Here is a 20,174-nt window from a genome sequence, read left to right as displayed (position 1 = left end):
GTGTGCCAGCTTTGCTTGACTAATAATGGGTTTTTCTCTGTCTATAGGGAAAGCACATGACAAGAGCATGAGCTACACTTCACTTCACTTTTTTTGAGGTTAATAAGTTGCTTGATCCAAACCTATATTATGGAAGAACTTCCTGACTCTGATGAAAGCACTTGGAAAATCCTCAAATAATATTTTATGCAGAAATATAACTGAAAAGAAAGGCAAATTCATATATAGGAAAATAACCAGTGCCCTCCTCATGTTACATGAGGTCTACTAGTATCACCCGACACCAGCTGTTAGTCTGAACCCTGATGTGTGGTGCAATGTTAGGGGTTCAGGAGATGTCATTCTTCTTGACAAATTAGGTGTTCAGAAGAGCCAGTAGCCCTGTATGTCTCAGTTAGTTGAAACTCATATTATTGAGTCCCCACAGGGACCTCCATAACATTGGTTCAGGAGACACCTTGGAAACCTGGGAAAGGTGATTGACTGAAGTCCATCTGTTGAATCATCCTCATTATTAAAAGCCTCCTGCTCATTAATGGCATTTCGATTAATATTCGCTTGGAAAGCATGTTTTTATTTTGGCTCATTTTTGAAACGTCTAGTCATAGTTCTTCCTAAATCACTTTGTCTGCAATCATCCTGTTGCATTTCTTTTAAGGGCTGATGATCTGTCAAAAGCAACAGCCAATATTATTACATTGCTATTCTCTTTGCAACGTGATCATCAGATGTAACCCTTGCAGATTAACCACTGTTATGATTTTTACATTTCCAGGGATTCCTTGACAATGGCACTGATGTGACTCCATCCCGCATCCATCATTGTGAGAATTCTATTTGACAAATCATCATTGTGGGTGTGAACATAATGGAGACATTTATAGGATGCAATGGTTAATATTCAACATTAGTCAAAATTGACTCTAGTCCTACCCTTGGAGCTCTACTGAGTTGGAAAATATTTTAGATAGGGACAATCATTTCACAGTTTTAAAAATAAAGGGTAAAAGAAATTTTCTGTAGCAAGACTATGAACTATATGTAGCCAGAATACCCTTTTTAATGGAATACAACAAAAATTATTTAAACGTATTTAATTTAAATAAGTGTATAACTATGCATATATAATAAACATACTTAAATATAAATATTATACATATATATTTGTAGCCAACATTTTATCAGATAAATATATGTAACTTATATGTATCTTATACACATATGTGCACATTGTCCATAAATAAGGTAAATTTTAATTTTTATTGAATACTAGTTTTAATTTTGTCTTTTTCTCTTAATAACTTCATAATTTAATACTAAATATTCACATTTACACAACCAACTTAAAAAAAAATCATGTGTGTAGGTAGAGGTGTAAATACTGTATCAGTAAGTCTTTATGCATTAATAATTGGTAACTGGTTAAATACACAACTCAGTGGTTGATAACAGTAAACATTTGTTTTCGTGTTCATGGATGCTCATGTTCACAATCATCTGGCTGATCAAGAAAGGGCTCAGCTGAGTGGTTTCTCTGCAGGGCCCTGAGCTCATCTTCAGCCTACAGATATCAATTGTCTGAGGACAAGGCTGAACAGCAGTGACTACACATGACACAATATTCTTATGGCAGGTCACAGGAATGAGCAACGTCCCAAACAAAACTGCACAGTTGAATTTAAGTCCAATAATTTCTAACATAGCTTCACATATTTTAAATATATTCCTTTACTTCAATGAGTACAAATTTTCAAGTAAATGTTTACTCCATTTAATTATGGAGGTGTTTGATCATTCCATGGACAAATAATTATGTTTTCAACCTTTACAATCCTGAAAATATTTGCAAATGTAAATTTGCATTAGTAAGAAAATAAAGCTTGATGTGTTTTCAACACGTGGCTTTAAATTTATATATATTTTAATGGCCTCAGTGGGGGAAAATCATTTTAACTTATGTAAATATCCCTTTTTGCCACTCTTGTGTCCTACAGAGTTGCCCAATAAGAGATCCTTCCATGAGATTTGGAAATCAGAAAAGAATGACTCAATATTCTCCATTGGTACCTAAGGCAGACACAGGAACAGAGGTGAGGACTGGTGAAACACTTGGAAAGATGCCATAGGAAGATGAGAACAACACCCCCACCCCTAAGCTTCCAGACAGGACTGAGGACCACATGGTTAGATAGCCCATACTTCAAGGGCAGAGGCATTCTGTTTTCTGAGGGAGCGCCATTGAATCCTGCTTCTAATATCAACTTTCCTGACTACTGTATCCTTGGCTTTGAAAGGTTGCAGTCTGAATGTTAATCATAGGCATTGGTTCATTCTTGTTATACCCAACAGAGCCAAGAAACCCAGTGGAGAAAGGCACTCAGGGTGTAAAATATTGTTTCTAGAATGCAATTGAAATAGGCCCTGTTATCCCATGGGTCTAAGGTTTGTGGTTTTTTTAATAAACAGAAATTGACTCCCCTAGTCTTCAAACTCAAGATAGTTACATTCGTCTTATCTGAGTTCTTTTTTCAGTAAACCAACCATCAAGCCTCCCAGACACTATCAAGGAGCTGAAACATACATATCACTGAATCCGGACAGTGAGACATCAGAACCTTCACCCATTATGATTGCATAACTGACCTCTTGCTTCCTGTTGATCAAATTATCTTCCTTACTCCTCCCAAATTCCTGTTTTCCCACATTTCATCCATGTTATATAAACTCTTAGTTTTAGTTGGTTAGGGAGATACATTCGCAAATGGTGTCCCATCTCCTCGGCTGCAGCACCTGATTAAAGCCTGTTTCTTGGCAATACTTGTTTTAATGATTGGCTTTATGTGTGGTGAGCTGCAGGATCTACACTGAATCCCCGGCATTTCAGTAAGAAAATTCTCTGCAACGTTCACTGCTTTGGCTTCTTGTAACCTGAATTCACATTTAACTGCAACTTCTGAGATAACTTGATATAATTCTAGGATTCACTTTGTCCACCACTGCTTACCAGTCTGAGCTTGCCAGCTCCCAACCCTTCCTAGTGCCAATGAACTTTCTCAAAGTGCAATAGGTAATATTTTCCCTTTTTCATAAAACGCTAACCTTCTCTTTGTTCTTCCAATGTATTGAAGACCACTGAGTTTTCCTGTATGTCCAATTTGGCAAATATTTCTTTGCAAATAAAACATTAAATTTAGAGATTCAGCTCTACATTTTATTTAGACTTCAGTAGTTTAGGCTCTAATTTTCTGTATTACGACAATTCCTGCTTAGAATATCTATAGTGGCTTCTTCTGTGTTACATGAATTCCAACTGAAGCCCTAAACTAGACTCCTCAGGTGTCATGATCTCTGCCTTTATTAAATCATGAGAGGCATTCTATGTCTGTGAGGCTGGGGCTTAGAAAGAAAAAGGAATTGGGAAGCAGAGGTGGCTTCATGTCCCCCTCTACCAACACCATCAGAGTGTGGCTGCGTCTGAGGAACACTGTCAGCTGGTAGAGGCATCAGGAGGAGCAGCTCGGGCAGCCAGCCTCACACATGTGCTTCCCTGGGGGTTTTTGTTCGGGTGTGTAACACTGTGGGAGGGTCACTCTTATATTGTTGACAGTAATAGGTTGCAAAATCTTCAGGTTGCAGGCTGCTGATGGTGAGAGTGAATTCTGTCCCAGATCCACTGCCGCTGAACCTCGAGGGGACCCCACTTTGCAAATTGGATGCAGCATAGATCAGGGGCTTAGGGGCTTTCCCTGGTTTTTGCTGATACCAGGCTAACCAGCTGCTAATGCTCTGACTTGCCCGACAAGTGATGGTGACTCTGTCTCCTACAGATGCAGACAGGGAAGATGGAGACTGGGTCATCTGGATGTCACCTCTGGCACCTGAGAGTGGAAACATAAAAACAAATGTCCACACAATTAATCATGTTGTAAGAGAAGTTCCCTGAAGGGCCAGGTTGTATAGAGCACACTGGGCTAGGTAAATTCCTGGTGTTCTCCTTCCTTACCTGGGAGCCAGAGCAGCAGGAGCCCCAGGAGCTGAGCAGGGACCCTCATGTCCATGATGTGTACTGACTGGGTCTGATTTCTGCATGAAGTGTGACCAGCCTATTAATAAATCTTCACGGCAGGAGGATGTGCTCTGGGAACATGCAAATGAGCAGGGGATGGGGCAGACTGAGCACAGCTGCAGGACTGGCTCATCTCAGTAACTCAGCACCAGCTCAGTATCCCCAGGTGTCCCAGGTAAGACCAGGGTAGCACAAATTTGTCTGCAGCAAATGTGTTTCTACTGGAGAGTAGTTTGTTATGAGAAACATTTTTTATGTATTTTTTTGAAAATTTGAAATATTCCTCAGGAGTTGATGGAGTAATGTATTTCATTGGCACATGGGGATTATTTAGGAGAATATTCTTGTTTGTAGGAAATACATAGTAAAATGTTAAATGGTACGATTTTCAGGTCTTGAAAAGACTCTCATTAGATTCTGGTTACGGAAGGAGGTACTTTATCCTGTACTTGCAACATTTCTGTGAGTTTTAACATTGTTCCTTTCCAAAATATTAAAAATAAAATTAATTGACAAGATGCTATACATATTTTTCAGTATTAGGTAATGGTGTTATGCCATTGTTCTTACCACTATAAGATCAAGCAATTTACTACAGATACACAGAGATGATACCATGCTTCCTCAATGCAGGCTGCATTGAGGAACTCACACATCCACCATTATCAAGACCTACAGGTCTCCTTAATACCCAGATACTAAGTGCACTGCACCTTATTCTTGTTTTGGGCAACTTCATAGTCTACCTTCTTTTCTGTCATTGAATATTATTTTCCAAAGTTCTTCTCTCTTATTGAGGGTGGCAAATGCATGGAGAATGTCCCTTCCATGCACCATCAATGCCAGTTTCTTCTTTCAATTTTTATCAGGGACATCATCCTGACCCAGACACCAGCCTCCCTGTTAACATCTTTAGGAAAGAGACAATCTCTTATCAAGCAATTGCCTATGGAGAAATTGGTTGGATCCAGATGAAACTGGACACGATTTGCACTCGTTGTATCTCACATCTCTAATGTGCCAAAAATGTTCCAGCCTGGCTCAGTAGCAGGGGAAGTGGATCCAACTACATCAGCATCAGTGCACTGCAGTGGCTGCACAAAATTTTACTGATGCCTGAGTAGAGGAGCAAAATCACAGTGCTGTAGCCCATGCAGAAACCTTCCTGCTGCTTTGTAAGCAGCCTGAAGTTTAAGGGAACTTGCTTATATTGGAAGAAAGGAAGAAAATTCCAATTGTCCTCTAAATGTTTGCTGAAAATGAACTGACAAAAGAAAGACTAATAAGAGAAAAGTCAAACAAAATTCACTTAAAGTGCAGTGGGATATCATAGTGGGGTGATTACCCAGATAACTCAATGAGATTCAGTTGTTCATATTTCCTTTCTAGCAAAGAGGGAATTGGGAAGTGTAGGCAACCTGGAGAGAATAGATGAGAATAGAAGTGCATCCTCAAAAGAACAGGTAATAGCCTGTCTGGATAAAGCATCAACTTCAGTCTCTTCTAATTTGATTCCTATTTTGTGTTAATCTTCCCTGACATAATATTTCCCAGGAAGAATTTTCTTGACAATCAGTTTCCTTCTGGAGAAGCTGCTTATAAGCAGATAAAGGAGTGAGATAAAGGATTGAAGTGAGCATATCCCAACAGCTAAAACTCACAAGTTAGAGGACTCACAAGTCAGACTCTGACTAAGTCTAAGATTTTGTCCAGCTCTCTTGCTTCACAAAAATACCTTGTTATTTTTTAAATTTTACTTTAGAGAAGGACAGTTTTGGGGAATATATTAATTTTTGGTGGAATGAATAATGTCCCCACCCCAAAAGATGTCCATGTCCTCGTCTCTGGAACCCGTGTTATAGGAGTTATCAAGAAATTATTTTAGGCAGATGGAGAGGAAAAGGCATCCTTGGTAAGGTTTTGTTTCTTTTAAAGCAACTCCAGAACTGTTTCTTGTCTAGTAGGAAAGCCCTGGCTCTTACAGCCAGGCTGGCAAGCTTTGATATGCAAATGAAGGCCATGAAAAACTGGGTCCACCCTAACATGGCTATTCCTACCTTCTTCTTCCTTGTCCCTACATGTGCCTGGCAACATGGCTGCCCCCACATATCCCCATGTGCATAGAACATTATGGTGCCCTACTTGTGCATATTAAAAGGCTAGGGTGGGAGGGCCAGTTTTTTCTCAGGCTATGTGAATAACATGCCTGGTCAAACCAACCCCTTGAGCCCTATGCAAATCAGACACCACCTCCTTCATTCTCCTCATATAAGCAGCCACTTTTCCACCACACATGGAATTTTCTCTTTGTTCGAATCCCCTATCCCTCTGTCTCTGTACAGGGGAGCTGTTTAGCTGTTTTCTTCTTCCTTCCTTCTTGCATATTAAACTTTTCTCTCCTTAAAACCACTCCACGTTTTTCTGTGGCATTTTATCCAAAGCAGTGTGAGAGACCAAGAACCCTGGTGTTCCTCCAGCCATTGGAGCTGCATCATAAGGATTCTACCTTATGATAGATAGCAAAAAAGGACCTAGATAGATGTAAGTTAAGGACTTTGCAAATTAGCATCCTGGCTATCCAAATGAAATCAATACAATCACAAAGGTCCTTAAAATAGAGGAGGAGGATTGCAGTCAGAGAGAAGATGGGACAATGGGGAGGGATGTTGTTTGAGGAAGGAAGGGGCCACAGAACCGGAAATATGGGATCACATTGAATATAAGAAGCAGAGAATCCAGTTCTCTCCTCTGGAGCCTCCAGAAGGATTACAGCCCTACTGACACCTTAGCATTAGCTCAGTGAGACTTCTGTCCTCCAGAACTACAGGGTAATACATTTATGTTGTGTGAAGCCAATAAGACTGTGGTGATTTAAACAGCAGCGTTGGAAACTAATGCAAGGGGAAGAGATGTCTTTCAGCTCACTGAGCGCATGGTTGTCCTCTGTTCTTGGAAATATTTCCACCTTGTTATCTGGTGTCAGACAAGAGACAGAGAAAATTTTTTTCTGAGAGAAGGACTCATACAAAAATTCTTTTTAGCTAGAAAATCTCTTGGGAAAATCTCATGATTATCTCTTATATGATCTGGGTATCACAGAGTTTAGGGCTCAGAACTCACAGCACATGATAGGAGGAAGAGGGTTTTGTTAGTTTGTTTTCATATTAGGAGGGAACATTAGATTTTCAGGACACAATCTGAGAGGGACAGATTGAGTCAGAGCTATTGTAAGAGAAAGAGGAGATATGGAAGGAGTCAGAGCAATGAAACATGTGTCCGTGCTTCCAAATCTAAAATAAAGTCATTGATTTTAGAAGGTGAAGTAAAGCTCTTCACCTTCCATCCTCTTAGGAAGGATCAAATTCTTCCCAGAGTCCCTGCCCCTCCTTCGCTCCCCTGACATTGCACTGTGGAGCTAATCACATGTGCCCTTAATCCCTGCTCCTGTCCCGGGCTGGGAGAGACTCACTGTCCTCACCATGCCCAGCAGGATAGAGCTGGTGCCCTAGACAGCAAAGGAGAAGAGGATGGTTTCTGTGCAGGAGATAAGAGCTTTACCACACGTTACATTTCACTATAATTCTAAGTAAAGTTGTGCGGAGAGAAGAGAACATATGGGCAACTTTATCTGGTGGAGTTGGAAGAGGGCAGTTTCTGAGAATGACAATGAATTCACATTTCTAAATTTTCAGATGGCACATGCTAGCTTTAGTATTGTGGAAATGTGGACTTTGAGTTTAAGAACAAGACAGACTTTCAGATACTGCAATAAATGAGGAGACATTTGGAATAGGGTCCTTAGCCCAGGGCTAAGGTCAGGCTGGCAGTGCCTGAGAGCTGCCAGGCACTGGCCCTGGGCTGTGGAGGAAGCAGCTGCTCTCCTGAGCCACAGAGCTGAGAACCTGGGAGGAACCACACACCCTGGCTGCAGGGCTGCCTGGCAGGGGCTTCAGGGAAGGAAACTGCTCACAAATTCAGAGGAGCTGCATTAAGCATATATCCCCCAGCCTGGCAAGAATGAAAGTCTCAGAGACCCAGACCTTAGGGCTGGCGCTGGGTTCCTGGGCTGGCTGCTGTTAGCTCTGTCCTCCCTGGTGCTGAATGACTGGGACCCTGCTGGAGCCAAAGATGGAGGGTCAGCAAATGTCCTTAAAGTCTTTACTCAGCCAGACTCTATTCTGCTTGGAAAGAAAAGAAACACACGCTACACAAATAAACATAAAATTATGTGTATCTGTAATATGAATTTCTATTGTAAACTTTACATATTGGATACATATTTAAGAAATAAGTTGTATTTATATATTTGTATATACTATGTATTTATGAATAAATATGTGATGCATGTTTATATATAAAGAGATATAACTTTGGTTGCTAGTATAAGGTATAGTTTTAAACTTTAATAAATTGAACATGAACATTGAAAACGAGCACTGGATGCACCACCACATGGCCCCTCCTCACTCCAGTGCCTGAGGGTCATAAAGCTCAGGACCCTCTTCCATGTTCCCCCTGGGCTGAGAGAAGTGAACTGCCCATTGCTGAGGATCATGAGTGACCTGAGGGGGGTCTGTGGAATCACAGAGCAGCAGATGCCCAGGAAATGGATAGTGGGTCTGGGCCCTGAATGGAGGGACGTTTTGTTTCCAGAGCTCAGCATAGACAAGTCCTCCCCTGGTCATTTCTGTCAAACAAAGCAGCACATATGGCTCAGCGGCTGCATGATCACAGGGTGAAGCCCCTCCATGGCTCATTCCCAGCTTCCCTTCTGACTGGGGTGATGTGGGATCTCTCTGCCCAGCTTTCATGTCTCACCAGCTGCTGGGACTCTGTTGACAATGGCCTGTGTCTGCCCCACGCACAAGCTTCTCAATAGTTGCCATTTTACTTTTTGGTCTCCAATAACCACAACTTGCCAACCATGACCCTTCCACAGAGATTCGTAGAGTGGGGTCAGAACTATGGGTTCAGCAATGTGCCAGGGCATGTATGTAAGAGACACAAGGCATGGACAGCCCATGTCTGAAGTGAGGATGAATTTTCATCATGAATTGGGAGTAGGAGGTGGGAGAAAACATCCTGACATGCTCCGTGCAGTGATGCCCACAAGATACACTAGAGGTGCCCATAGAGGAGGTAGGAAGGGGATTTCAAGCAAAGAGGGGATGTGAATTCGGAGGTGTCCCCCAGCCTGTTCCCCTGAGAAGATTTCAGACATTTAGTAGCCCCTGGGCACTTTGAGAGACCGAGGAGAAAGGACCATGTAAGGCCAAGAATTTGATGCCAGCCTGGGCAACACAGGGAGACCCCATGTCTCCAAAACACACACACACACAATTTGTTAAAATGTGTGAAAAATAGCATCACAAAGTGATTATGTATGAACATTTGCTCAGAAAATTAGAAAACAAAGCAATGTCTTCTGAGCTAACAATACTATAATAAAGATGTTAATTTTTTAATTATAGTAATACAGAGAACATGAAATTGTCTATCTTAACCATTTCTAAGTGCAGTGCAATGCCATTAAATATATGCACATTGCTCTGCTATTATTACTGATACTAAATCCAGAACCGTTTTCATCTGAATAAAATTAATATCTATAACCTTTAAACAATACTCCCCCTCATTTCCTCTATCCCTACCCCCAGCAACCTCCATTCCAGTTCTGTCTCTATGTCATTGACATATTTGAAGCAGGTTCACTCTGCACTGGTTACCAACGTACTTGAGTGTGGGGAACACAACACCCCCACACAGCAAGTTACATGAAGTGGGTTTATTATTTACAGATAAGCAGCAAGGAAACACAAAAATCTTGGACTTATTATGGGTCAGTCCCTCAAGACACAGGAAAGCTATGTGGAGCTGATGGAGTTGGCTGTGTGTACCCCCCTTGCACCACAGCACAGGAACCCGGGAAAGCAGCCACTCCGGGTTTTATATCCTGAGCTAAGAAGACACACAGGCTAAAGTGCTAACAGACATCCTATTCTATGGGAAACTGGTATAGAGCACAGGTAGGTTGTTCTGCTCAGTTCCTCTCTATCTCAGGATGTTATGATTCCAGCACATTCTACAATTATTCTTGAGAACTCTTAAAATAAGCAAGAAAGTGGAGAGAATTAAGTCAGTCCAGGGTCATTGGAGAGCTGTCTTGCAATTACCTCACCACCTAGACATCCCCCTTAGCAAAGCTAGCATATTTCATATGCCCACCAACTTCCCCTGAACTGGAGGCGGAAGTTTATCTTTTCAGATTGATGAAGCACCTTGACTAATACAACCTCAATGCAGATTATTAAGCCATAGTGAGAGTACATTTCACTGGGCCACGAAAAGCTAGTACCACTCTTGTAGGGTCCAGCCCTATGGGGCTTAGTGGGTGTTCTCCTCGTGTGTGGAGATGAGAGACTGTAATAAAGAAAGACACAAGACAGATAAAGAGAAAGCAGCTTGGCCTGGGGGACCACTACCATGAAGACGTGGAGACTGGTAGTGACTCTGGACGGCTGGGCACACTAATATTTATTACATACGAGACAAGGCGGGCAGGTTAAGGAGGGTGGATCTTCTAAGTGATTGATAAGGTGAAGCAAGTCACATGATCATAGGACAGGGGGCCCTTCCCTTTTTAGGTAGCCGAAGCAGAGAGAGAGAAGACAGCATACATCAGCGTTTTCTTCTACACACTTATAAGAAAGATCAAAGACTTTAAGACTTTCAGTATTTCTTCTACCGCTATCTACTACGAACTTCAAAGAGGAACCCGGAGTATGGGAGGAACATGAATGTGGACAAGGAGTGTGACCATTGAAGCACAGCACCACAGGGAGGGGTTTAGGCCTCCGGATGACTGCGGGCAGGCCTGGATAATATCCAGCCTTCCACAAGAAGCTGGTGGAGCAGAGTGTTCCCTGACTCCTCCAAGGGAAGGAGACTCCCTTTCGCGGTCTGCTAAGTAAAGGGTGTCTTCCTAGACACTGGCATTACTGCTTGACCAAGGAGCCCTCAAGTGGCCCTTATGCAGGTGTGACAGAGGGCTCACCTCTTGCCTTCTAGGTCACTTCTCACAATGTCCCTTCAGTACTTGACACTATATGCTTCGGTTATTCCTAGGTTATATTAGTAATGTGACAAAGAGTAATATTAAAAGCTAATGATTAATAATGTTTATAATAATGATTGATAATTGTCCATGATCATCTCTATATCTAATTTGTGTTATGACTATTCTTATTCTAACTATTTTCTTTATTCTACTGAAACAGTTTTGCCTTCAGTCTCTTGCCTCGGCACCTACATAATCTTTTGCCCACACACTGGCAGGAGGGTAAGACTCCCCAAAGCAGTGACTTAGATGTTAAGAAGTGAAAGGGAGATCTTTCAGATGCCCTATTCTCTGCAGCCAGTGAGCCTGCTTTAGGATCACCTCTACTTGTATTTCTAGGATACCTGACGTGTTTATCCAGGTACAGCAGGCAGTGTTGGGTGTTGGTAATTGTGTGGAAAGTCTCCATTGGGTTCTGTGAGAATGTGCCCATTGTCATGTTGATTGGGCAGTTGTTTCTTGGTCAGAGTGAAGTCTCATGGGGTATCCAAAAACATGACATAAATTCCTGTCAAAGGTCACCAAAGCCCCAGCATCTAATTGAGTGACATACATTTAGCTGTCCAGGAAGCAAGCTATGGCCATAGTCCTTTTCCCTACACAAGGGATCCTTTAATAGTTCTGCCACTCAGTTGCTATTTTCCTGACCAGAAGGCTGGGTTGTTGGCAATGGCCCATGATTTAGTGGAAATGGAGCAAAATATAGTGTTGGGGGCAGCCTGCATGGCTACTATCATTTCATGAAGTTTGGCCCATTGGGTAGAATGTCCATGTTCAGTGTCAGTCAAAAGATGCCATCCTCTGGCTGGATGGTGGCCACACCCAGTGGACCCACTGGCATGTGTTTTGTACAATCATCAGGGCCCCATGCCATACTGACATAGGCATATCTCTGAATCTTTGGCTCATTGTGGCCAAAGGAGAAACAAAATTGTCCCCTATGGGTCATTTGTTCCCTTCTAGGAAGCTTGCTCTTTGTTTATGGGCATTCATCCATTTGCACATGGATCCTGTGGGAACTGGGTTAGGGCAAATTCTGACTGTATCATTTCCATTTAAAAATTTGGATCTGTTGGGCCTGTCCAGTTTTATTGATTGTGTTTGTAGGCACCAAAGTGAGAATGGCTAGTTAAGGTAGCAGCGTCATCCCTGATGCTCTAGCTATGAGATACTTAGCCCCTATCAGTTTCCTACAGCAAGCAAGAAGTTGCCATTCAAAAGAGGCACAACTGGTGGCTTCTGTTGCCACAGGCTCCAGTCAGCATATATAGAAATAGTGGACACCTGGATTTCCATCGAGCAAGCAGGCTCTAAATGTCTTAAAGAAGTGCCTCAGTCATGCCTTGTTGAACAGATTCCAAGGGTACCATTGCAAAGGGCCTCATTCAAGGATGGCAACTTTGTTTGTGATTTTGACTAACATGACCAAAAGAACACCCAGGTAAGGTTTCTACTGTCCCCAGTACCCAAAAATACCTACTAGCTTCTGGGTCTCCATCTTATTAGTGGGTGCCACCAGGACCAACAATGATTAATTATACCTGGGATACCTCCTTGGTTTCTTTTTCAGGTGGCCTTGGCATTCAGCCTTCAACAATCCATCACTGGTCTGCCAGACTGGGTTGTTCCATTGTGACACCAGGCTTTGTGACATTTTAATCTTTTTGTAGCAACTATTAAATTAACTAGGTAGTGTTCCGATCTTCATTGAATATGCAGTCCTGCTTTGTGAACAATACTCTGGGACATGGAAAGCTTAGGTTGCAGGCAGGAGTGGATATGCCCCACTGTCATTCCTTGAATACTTAGCTATGAGTGCGGATAGCCCCTCAGGCAGCAGTGATGTTCTGTGGCACAGCAGCAAAATGTCAGTACCTCTATTGCACTCTGCAGTGAGAACCATGGTCACCAGCACCCAACATGGCCCAAAGGGAATGGTCCACATGCAGATCAGCACACAAGCACATACTCACCATGGGCTCTGCATTTGTCCTGACACCTTCTGATGTCTTCAGTTTAATTTTTTCCAGGAGGACCTGGTAATATTGTCAGGTGGATTACAGCATACAAAAATCCCAGAATAGTCTGAATTCTTTTTTTTTTTTTTTCACCTTCTATCTTGAGAGGAATATAGGGCCGGTAGCCTCTGGTGGAGACCTTGGCCCTATTCCTAACTGTGCCATTCAGACAAAGACATTTGGGTCTGCAATGTGGCTTAACCAAACAAACACACCGACCAGGCTGCATAAGACTTCCCTGGTATTTTTCCATGTCTCTTTTATAGAGAGTGAGCCTCCTTTTCTGTGATGGCCATTGTTGTTCATTTTGGTTCTTTCTCAGATGCTTCAGGGACTATTGAGATTATCTTTCTTGTTTCATCTTGGGTGACTCAAGGTCCATCTGATTACCCATGTTTTGAGCTCTCTTGCCCCAGGAATGAGCAATCATGCAACTGTCTAACAACTAGAAAATTTTGAACCCCATTCCTATTTCCACATTCTTTTCTCTCTGTCTCAATTCAGTCAGCCAGCTGATCCATATTAATGGGAGGAGGACAAATGTCCCATTTATTCTTCCTCTGCATTAAACATCAATCTGCATGTCCAGGCCTTGCATCCCCAGGCTGATGTCTCTGCCCTGGGCCAGGTACTGGAGAGTATTGTTCCTCCAACTTCACCATAAGCCATGGTTTCCTCAAATCAAACCTTCTCACTGCACCAATTTTGCCCAGAAGTTTTGCTGTGCACTGGTTGCCAACTTACCCAAATATAGTGAGACAGAACACCCATGCACAACCAGTTACACGAAGTAGATTACTACTTACAGAGAGTCAGCATGAGAGAGCACAAAGCTGTCAGGGCCTGATTGACTCTAGACCATGCATACCCAACAAGGACTGCAGCTGAGGGACCCTGGAATGCAGCCCACCCTGGGTTTTATGTCTTGGAATCACATGACACACTGGGCTAGAGTGTTGAGTGAATTCCTGTTTCTAGTAGGGACAGAAACAGAGTCCAGGCTATTTTGGCCAATCTTGTCCTATCTCAGAATGTTACATTTCCAGAACATTCTACAGTTATTCCTGAAAACTACTAGCAAGAAAGGGAAGGATACTGGGTTGATTCATGACTAAATGGAAACTGTTCTGCAAATACCAAAGTGAAATCATAACTCAGTATTTTTGAGACTGGGTTATTTCACTTAGTGTAATGTCCTCTAGTTTCATCCATGTTGTAGCATGTGTCAGAATTTCCCTCAATAATGTGCTTCTGTATGTATATACCACCTCTGGATTATCAGTTCTTTCCTTTGTGAACATTTGCATTTCTTCTACCTTTTGGCTATTATGAACAATTTGGTTCTGAATGTGAGCATACAAATATCTCCTCAAGTTAATATCTTCAATTATTTGGAGATATGTCCAAAAGTGTAATTGCTGAGTTATATAGTACTTCTATTTTTAATTCTTTGAGGAATCGCCATCTGGTTTCCCACAGCAGGTGAGCCATTTACATCACCACGACAGTGTCCACAGGAGTTCCATTTCCCTCAATTCTCACCAACACTGGTCTTTTTCTGTTGGAAAAAAATCCTAATACATGTAAAGTGGGGTTTGTTTTTATTTTTCTAAGGATTAATAACATTGAGCCTTTTTTCCTACTCTAGTTATCTAATTATCTCTAAAGAATCTTCTTTAGGGAAATGTCTATTCATGTACTTTCCTCATTTTTAATCAGGTATTTTATTTTTACTGCTGACATGTAGGACTTATTTTTGTATAGTAGATATTATTAACCCCTTATCAGATATATGACTTACAAATATTTTCTTCTATTCCACATGTTGCATTTTCACTGTGTTGATTATGTCTTTTGATGCACATTTTAAATTTTTATGTAGTCCAATTTATCTTCTTTTTTGCTTTTGCCTGTATTTTGGTGTTAAAGGTGTTAGTATTTAAATGTCTATAAATACTGACTTACTATGCTGAGAAGGTCACAATCCACCATCTCTCTGATGGTGGAGCTAAGAGTGTTACACTCTCACATTTTGTACCAGGGCACAGTGCAGCTACGTGAGAACCCAGTGACTTTCCCGAGCTTATTTGTCTTGCATTTTTGGTGACATGGATTGTTGTTCACATTGGCTTTCTCTGGCAGGTCCACCTGAAAAGCATTATATTTAGCAAGAAAAAAGGAGACAGTGAATGATGTCAGTGTGGACTGTGTATATTCCCTGTTGCAAATGTCAAATCCAGGAAGCATAAAAGGATTTACCAGAGATATTAAATTCCTTACAAATTGCTGAAAAGCCTTAAGGAACAGCCTCCAGGCAAAGCCTCTGGAACACTTTCAAGAATGGCACTGCTGGCACAGGCTGGGGAGGAGCTCCTGCTGCCTGAGACTCCACATTCAAGCCCTCTCTTGCAGGTAAGAGAGCAACTCTTCTCACTACTGCCCCCAGAAGGACAGCCGCTCTGCTATCAGCTACTAGAGACCTGACCCCTTTCTCTGTAGCCCTGCCTGTGTTGATTACATCTTCATTTCAGTCTCATGTAGATTCATCTGTTTTCAAGGCTACAGGGTTTATTTCTGCCCAAGTCCATCCTGTGGCTTTCTATCATAAATATACATCTTTCTGCACTTGAATTTCTAGGCATTACTAGTATCAACCACAATATGCTACAATCTAACATAAATATTTTCTTTACAAAGAACATCATGCTACCCATGTAGCATTGTGCTCCCCAAAATGTGGGGAAAATCCAATCTGTTCAGCCCAACACCATCCAGGAAAAAATGATCTTCTCTCATGAGCCATTAATCTGTGTACATATTATTTAATATGTGGTCTAAATTATAAAGGTGGCTAAAAATAGCACTTTGATTTTTTTAAAGAAAGGATGTATTGAAAAGACTAAATTATTTAACTTACATATGTGAATGACTCATTTCGTTATTGTCACCAGCTTCTTTCGTATTGATTTTATTCTCTAGTTTCTGGCAACACTTTCTCTAGGGTAGAGTCTGGAAAGGCTACTCCTCATGTCCTTGGCTTCCTAAGTCCCAGATGCGGTGAAGAATGCCCATCAGCTGTGTTACTACAGAGTGCTTTTGGACTGAGATGAGGGAGGGGACGTGCCTGATCTCACTCAAATGTGCTCAATTTCCTGGTCTGGGTCACAGCCAGGCAGCCCAGTCCTGTGGGTACAGTGTCTTCACTTGCCATGTTTCTATCAAAATGAGAGTATCTTCCTTCACTGTGGAAAACACGGGGTGGGCAGGGTCAGGGAATAGCAAAAGGAGTACTTGGAGTTCCCTGAGCTGCCACTGGTTTCTCCAAATGTTTTCAATCCATTTAGTTCATGGTAATAAACACCTTTCTACCTAACCAGTCATAATTGCTTTTCTCAGATCCAACTGATTCAGTGATAAATCTAAAGAGAAAAAATAAATACACTTTTCCACGTTTAAGTTGACCAGGAATGTTTCCACCTCCATACCCCACTATGCGTTTCATCTTCCCTTTGCCTCACTGGCGATCCAAGTGCAGAGAATTCTTCACATGACTGCGATCCCTAGAACTTCATCCTGATGACTGTTGACGTCTTCTCTGAGTTTTACCAGTGGAAATGGCAATAAATAGAAACATTCCAGAAGGTCCCCTAGGGTGCATATTTTCTGTACTTCCTCTCTAAGATATGTAAAAATCAATTCTATTTGCTCTTGCTTTATATGAACTATATCTATGGCCCTAGCACACAAACTAACACCCTGTGTGGACAACTTATCCAGTACTGTATTAAGTCTAAATGGTCACGTGCTTATCATATAATTTCTTCCAATTTCATGGGATAATTGTCATGTCAACTCTTTGGATTAAGAACCATCAACCAGGCCAGGCGTGGTGGCTCACGCCTGTAATACCAGCACTGTGGGAGGCAGAGGCAGGCAGATCACTAGGTCAAGAGATCAAGACCATCATGGCCCACATGTTGAAACCCCGTCTGTAATAAAAATACAAAAATTAGCTGGGCTACAGGTGGTGTACCGCTGTAGTCCCAGCTACTTGGGAGGCTGAGGCAGGAGAATAGCTTAAACTTGGAAGGCGGAGGTTACAGTGAAGCCGAGATGGCGCCATTGCACTCCAGCCTGGCAGCAGAGTGACAGTCCGTCTTAAAAAAACAAAAAAGAACCATCAACCAGAAAACCACAGCCCTGAGAAAACAGAAATAGAGTATTTCAAGCTGTTCAGTTGGTGTAACAATGATAAGTCTACAGCTCATTTTCAAGATATATATATTCTGTTTAAGGGAGTAAAAGCACCCATCACGGTTAGTGTTTCAGAGCCTCCACCACTTCTGATCGCATAGTAATTCAACAGCACAAGGGTTTGTGTGGCAGCTTTGCTTGACTAATAATGGGTTTTTCCCTGTCTATAGGGAAAGTTGCACCTGTGCACAAGACAAGATCATGAGCTACACTTCGCTCTTCTTTTTTGAGGTAAATAACTTGCTTGATCCAAAGCCATATTATGGAAGAATTTCCTGATTCTGATGAACACCCTTGGAAAATCCTCAAATAATATTTTATGCAGAAACATAACTGAAAAGAAGGGCAAATTCATATATAGGAAAATAACCAGTCCCCTCCTCATATTACATGAGGTCCACTAATATCACCTAATACCAGCTGTTAGTCTGAGCCCTGATGTATCATACAATGTTAGGAGTTCTTCTTGACAAATTAGATGTTCAGAAGAGCCAATAGCCCTGTAGGTCTCAGTTAGTTGAAAGTCATATTATTGAGTCCCCACAGGGACCTCCATAACATTGGTTCATGATTCTCCCTGGGAAAGCGGGGAAAGGTGACTGACTGAAGTCCAGGTGTTGAATCATCCTCATTATTAAAAGCCCCCTGCTCATTAATGGCATTTTGATTAATACTTAGTTAGAAAGCATTTTTTTGGATTATGGCTCATTTTTGAAACATCTCGTCATAGCTCTTCCAGAATGGTTTTGTCTGCAATCATCCTGTTGTATTTCTTTTAAGTCCTGATGATCTGTCAAAATCAACAGCCAATATTATTAAAATGCTCTCCTCTTTGCAATGGGATCATCAGATGTAACCCTTATAGTTTACCCATGGTTAGGATTTTTACATTTCCAGGGCTTCCTTGACAATGGCACTGATGTGACTCCATCCAGCATCCATTGTTGTGAGAACTCTATTTGGCATATCATCATTGTGGGCATTAACATAATGGAGATTTTCATAGGATGCAATGGTTAATATTCAACGTTAGTCAAAATTTCTTCTAGTCCTACCCTTGGAGCTCTACTGGGTTGGAAACATATTTTCGTGTAAGGACAACCATTTGGTAGAGTTTTAAAAATAAAGGCTACCAATAAATTTTCTGTGGCAAGAGTATGAACTATTTGTGGTCCAGAATACAATTTTTTATGGAATGTAACAAAAATTATTTAAATGTATTCAATGTAGATAATAATATTACAAATAGGCTTATATTGCATATATAATAGAATAAACACACTTAAATATGAATACTATATTTATTTGTAGCCATTTTAACAAATAAATATATATTTACTTGTACATATCTTACATACATTTATGCACATTTTTCCACAAATAAGGTAAATTTTAATTTTTATTGAAATATTAGTTTTAATTTTGTCTTTAATTTTCTTTTAATAACTTTATAATTTGATTACTAAATATTCACATTTATACCACCAATTTAAGAACAAATATGTGTGTATATATAGGTAGAGGTGTAAATATTGTATCAATAAGCTTTTATGCATTAATGATTGGTAACTGGCTAAATACACAACTCAGTGACTGACACAGTAAACATTTGTTTTCACGTTCATGGATGCTCATGTTCACAATAATCTGGCTGATCAAGGAAGGGCTCAGGTGAGTGGTTTCTCTGCATGGCACTGAGCTCATCTTCAGGCTATACATATCAATTGCCTGAGGACAAGGCTGAACAGCAGTGACTACACATGACTCAAGATTCTTCTGGCAGGTCACAAGAGTGAACAACATCCCAAACCAAACTGCACAGTTGAGTTTAAGTCCGATAATTTCTAACATAGCTTCACACATTTTAAATATATTCTTTTATTTCAGTGAGTATAAATTTTTAAGAAAATGTTCACTCCATTTAATTATAGAGGTGATTGATCATTCTATGGACAAATAACTATGATTTCAACTTACAGAATTGAAAATATTTGCAAATGTAAATTTGCATTAATAAGAAACTGAAGCTGGATGTGTTTTCAACATGTGGCTTTAAATATAATTTTTGAAATGGCCTCATGGGGGAAAATTCATTTTAAGTTACATAAATATCCCTTTTTGCCGCTCTTTTGTCCTATAGAGTTGCCCAATAACAGGTCCTTCCATGACATTTGGAAGTCAGAAAAGGATGACTCAATATTCTCCATTGGTACCTAAGACAGACACAGGGACATGGATGAGGACTGGAGAAACACCTGAAAATATGCTGTAGGAAGCTGAGAGCATCAGCACCCCCACCCCTAAGCTTCCAGACAGGACTGAGGACCACGCGGTTAGATAGCCCATACTTTAGGGGCAGATGCATTTTGTTTCCTGAGGGAGCACCAGAGAATCCTGCTTCTAATATCAGCTTTCATGACTACTATATCCTTGGCTTTGAAAGGTTGCAGTGTGAACGTTAATTGTAGGAATTGGGTCATTCTTGTCATACCCAACAGAGCCAAGAAACCAGAGGAGAAAGGCACTCAGGGTGCAAAATACTATTTCCAGAATGCAATTGAAATAGGCCCTATTATCCCATGGAAGTAATGTTCATGGTTTTTTGAATAAACATAGAAATTGACTTCCCCATTCTTAAAACTCAATATAGTTACATTTGTCTTATCTGAGTTCTTTTTTCAGGAAACCCACCAAGAGGCCTCCAGATACTATCAGAGAG

The 20,174-nt window shown here is 41.1% G+C and overlaps 1 protein-coding gene across 2 annotated transcripts in view; it reads right to left on the bottom strand.

Annotated features, from left to right (window-relative positions):
- Window positions 1–20,174, bottom strand: part of LOC129026546 (immunoglobulin kappa light chain) — a 412,603-nt gene that overhangs the window by 279,412 nt on the left and 113,017 nt on the right. The window contains exons 1-2 of one of the 2 annotated variants that reach the window (XM_054473724.1): window positions 4,004–4,073; window positions 3,582–3,878 (exon numbers count right to left, since the gene is read on the bottom strand). The exons of the other annotated variant lie outside the window; for it this stretch is intronic. Coding sequence (XP_054329699.1) covers window positions 3,582–3,878; window positions 4,004–4,058 — 352 coding nt within the window. The 5' untranslated portion in view covers window positions 4,059–4,073. Of the gene's footprint in view, window positions 1–3,581; window positions 3,879–4,003; window positions 4,074–20,174 lie in introns of those variants that run through there. 2 annotated transcript variants of the gene reach the window in all.

This window comes from Pongo pygmaeus, chromosome 12 (assembly GCF_028885625.2).
Source record: "Pongo pygmaeus isolate AG05252 chromosome 12, NHGRI_mPonPyg2-v2.0_pri, whole genome shotgun sequence".
In the NCBI taxonomy this organism is placed as follows: domain Eukaryota; kingdom Metazoa; phylum Chordata; class Mammalia; order Primates; family Hominidae; genus Pongo; species Pongo pygmaeus.
This window is presented reverse-complemented; position numbering and strand designations above follow the sequence as displayed.